This window comes from Arachis ipaensis, chromosome B03 (genome assembly GCF_000816755.2).
Source record: "Arachis ipaensis cultivar K30076 chromosome B03, Araip1.1, whole genome shotgun sequence".
NCBI lineage: Eukaryota > Viridiplantae > Streptophyta > Magnoliopsida > Fabales > Fabaceae > Arachis > Arachis ipaensis.
In genome coordinates, this window is record NC_029787.2 from 48,529,541 (window position 1) to 48,533,218 (window position 3,678).

At 42.6% G+C, this 3,678-nt stretch overlaps 1 protein-coding gene across 1 annotated transcript; it reads left to right on the forward strand.

Annotated features, from left to right (window-relative positions):
- LOC107633100 lies at positions 516-1,987 on the forward strand. The gene is made up of 3 exons (XM_016336734.1): positions 516-1,426; positions 1,628-1,706; positions 1,763-1,987. The coding sequence occupies exons 1-3, from the start codon at positions 516-518 to the stop codon at positions 1,985-1,987; spliced, it is 1,215 nt and encodes a 404-aa protein (XP_016192220.1).

Consider the following 3,678-nt stretch of genomic DNA (forward strand, 5'->3'; position numbering starts at 1 on the left):
GGTCGAACACGTACACGAGAAAGTAAGAACGAGCAACCGGCTGATAACCATGCTGAATTCATGCGGCCATGGCTGACTTAGCGAACACCATGGAAGATAATTCTGCTGCAACTCTGCAAGCTGTGCAGAGATTGGGCCAATCGGCCGGGAACGGAAACGGGAATGGTGAAGGGAATGCCAATGATAATGCTGAGGGAAACAGAGATAACACAGGAAGAGTTTCGATGACCTTGGCGACGTTCCTCAAGGTCCATCCGCTAACTTTTCGAGGATCCACAAATCCTACTGAAGCGGACCACTGGTTCTAGGCTATGGAGCGTGCTTTACAGGCGCAACATGTTCCCCTCAATCAGTATGTCGAGTTTTCCGCTTATCAGCTAGCGGGAGAGGCCCAACCTTGGTGGCAAGCAGAGTGTTGCTTGCTACAGCTTCAGAACGCCGACATTCCATGGGAGGTGTTCTAAACAGCCTTCTACAAGAAATATTTCCCTGAGTCTGCAAGGGAAGCAAAGGAAATGGAACTAATGCAGCTAAAGCAACGTTTCCTATCTGTGGCGGACTACACCAACAAGTTTGAGGAGCTCTGTAGGTTTTCTAGGGTATGTCAAGGTGCCCCGAAGACTTACGAGAGCTGGAAGTGCATTAAGTATCAGAGGGGTTTAAAGGATAGCATTATGACTGCTGTGGCGCCTATGGAGATCCGTGTCTTCTCCGACTTGGTGAACAAGGCAAGAGTGGTGGAGGAGTATGCCAAGACTGTGGCGGATCCGTTGATGAGAGGTATATGTCTAATTGGTGATAAGTCCTTAGTTGCATTATATGATACTGGAGCTTCGCATTCGTTTATTTCATTTGCTAAAGTTGAGGAATTAGGTTTGAAAGTGTCAGAGTTACCATTTGATCTACATGTACATACTCCACATCAGACAGTTATGACTAGGTCAGGTTGTAGACAAGTAGGTTTCAAGCTTGAAGGTAGAGATTTTGTGCATGATTTGATCTGTTTACTAATGGTGGGAGTAGAAATGATTTTGGGGTTTGAATGTTTGTCGAAGAATCGGGTTTTGTTGGACTGCCTTGAGCGGACCATTCGGTTTATGCCGGAAGGAGAGAATGGAGCAGTGGTAGCTACGGGGTATTATCTGAACTCTGTAATGGTGCATTGTAGTGGGAAGGAGTGTCAGGGTTATATTCTGTTGGCTGCTAATGCGTTGGGTGATGCCCAGAACTTGGATCAGATACCGGTGGTTAGAGAATTTCTGGAAGTATTTCCGAAAGATATCCCTGAGTTCCCACCTCAAAGGGAAATTGAATTTGCGATTGAATTGGTGCCTGGAGCTAGACCAGTGTCGATTGTGCCTTATAGAATGGCTATGATAGAGCTGGCAGAATTAAAGACTCAGTTGGAGGAGCTTCTGAACAAGAGGTTCATTCGACCGAGTGTATTACCGTGGGGAGCGCCAGTTTTATTGGTAAAGAAGAAGGATCGAGGAATGCGACTGTGCGTGGATTACCGACAGTTAAACAAAGTGACAGTGAAGAACAAGTACCTGCTGCCAAGGATAGATGACTTGATGGATCAATTGTAAGGAGCTGGAGTGTTTTTCAAGATCGATTTGAGATCCAGTTACCATCAGATACGGGTGAAAGAGGATGATATCCCTAAGACTGCGTTTAGAACACGCTATAGACACTACGAGTTTGTGGTAATGTCCTTTGGGTTAACAAATGCACCTGCTATTTTCATGGATTACATGAACAGGGTGTTTCGTCCCTTTTTAGACAAATTCGTGGTGGTTTCATAGATGACATCTTGGTTTACTCTAACATGGCAAAGGAGAATGAGGAACACTTGAGGATTGTGTTGCAAATCTTAAAGGAGCGGAAGTTGTACGCTAAGTTGTCAAAGTGCGAGTTCTGGAAGGAGGAGGTGAAGTTCTTAGGCCACGTGGTGAGCAAAGGAGGAGGAATAGCTGTAGATCCTTGATGAACGGATTTTTGACGGTCTAGAATTTCACAAATGAAACCTCGTTGCAAGTATAGTTTCTAAACCGACAATAATTCTTTCATACAAAAATTTGGTTGTCACTAAAACAAACCCAATAAAATTAAACCGAAGTATTTAAACCTCGGGTCGTCTCTCAAGGAATTGCAGGGAAGTGTTCTTGTTATTGGTTATGAGTTTTCTGAGAAATTTTAAGAGTTGGAGAATAGAAAAATAAATGATTGTAAATTAAAGCAATGAAAATTAACAAGAGAATTTATATAATTAAAATAAAAAGCCTTGGCAAGGAAAAGATTAGTCGGAAGTTCTATCCTTGTTGAATTTCCCAAGATTAATAGTAATAGGTTATTGTTTCTACTTAGTTAACCCTTACCGAATAAAGGAAAGTCAAGTATGGAGCCAACTTCTATTCACAAGTAGGGAGTCAAGTAGAATGATAAAGACTTCAATGGAGGTAGTAACTCTCTTCAATATCCAACTCAAAAGCATAAAACTAGGAATCCTAAAACCTAGAGAGAGGAGAGAGCCTCTCTCTCTCTAGAAAACTACATCTAAAATCTAAAATTATGTGAATGAATGTTGTATGAATGAATTGATGTGATTCCCCCACTTTGTAGCCTCTAATCTGTATTTTTTGGGCCGAAAACTGGGTCTAAAACCAGCCCAAAATCGCCCCCAGCGTCTTCTGCACTTTCTACACGTGGCACATGTCACGCATACGCGTCAATCAATTCCCTTGTGCTCTTCCTTGACAACTTCCACCTCTTTGCAAGCTTCTTCAATTTCAACCTCTTCCTCTTGGTAGTTTTCTTCCAATTTAATTTCTTCTTCATTGCTTACCAAGGGCATGGGAGGTTGTGCCTTTTGTGTTTTAATCTCCATGTCAAGTCCAATGGGAGAGGATTCAATTGTAGATAAGAATTCATCAATGATTGAATCCATCTCTTGATCATCCCCTTCAAAGTCTTCAACCATGATATGCCTTGGAGGTTGTACACCCTCCTCAATATCAATTTCAAAGTCTTGGAAGGAGGTTCTATGACTTGACTTTCCCATGGAGGTTACGCATCTCCTAAGTCTTCAACCACTTCCTCTTCTTCTATAATTTTGGCTTTCTCCACTTGCTCTAATACAAAATTGAACTCCTCCTTAATGTCTTCCCTCACCAATTCTTCAGCTACTCATTCATCTTCAAGGGTCTCTACTTCCACATTTTGAGCCTCCTCGTGCTTCTGTTGAAGTATGGGTGCTTGAACCCGATCCATTATGTCCCTAAGCCGATCCCTTCTCTCTTGTTCCGAGTCAATAGCATAATTGGGATCATGTTGCTCTTGGATTGATGCATCCACATGGGATATAAAAGCTTGGATAGTAGAGGTTAGACCAGTGAAAGTAGAGGTAATTGTGGTTTGAAGCTCTATTTGCCTTTGGCGAATAACATTAAGGGTGTTGTCATCCAGTGGAAGTTGGGGTGGATAGGAGAGTTCATTATTTTGGAGAAAGGGTTCATAATAGGAAGGTGGTTCTTCTTGGTAAGGATATAGAGATGGTGAATATTGAGGTGGTGGTTCTGGGTATGGCTCATATGGTTCGTATGGTGGTTGGTATGGTGGATATGGGTTATGGTCATATGGAGGTGAATGGTGGAAAAGGGGCTTGTGAGTATGGTGGTT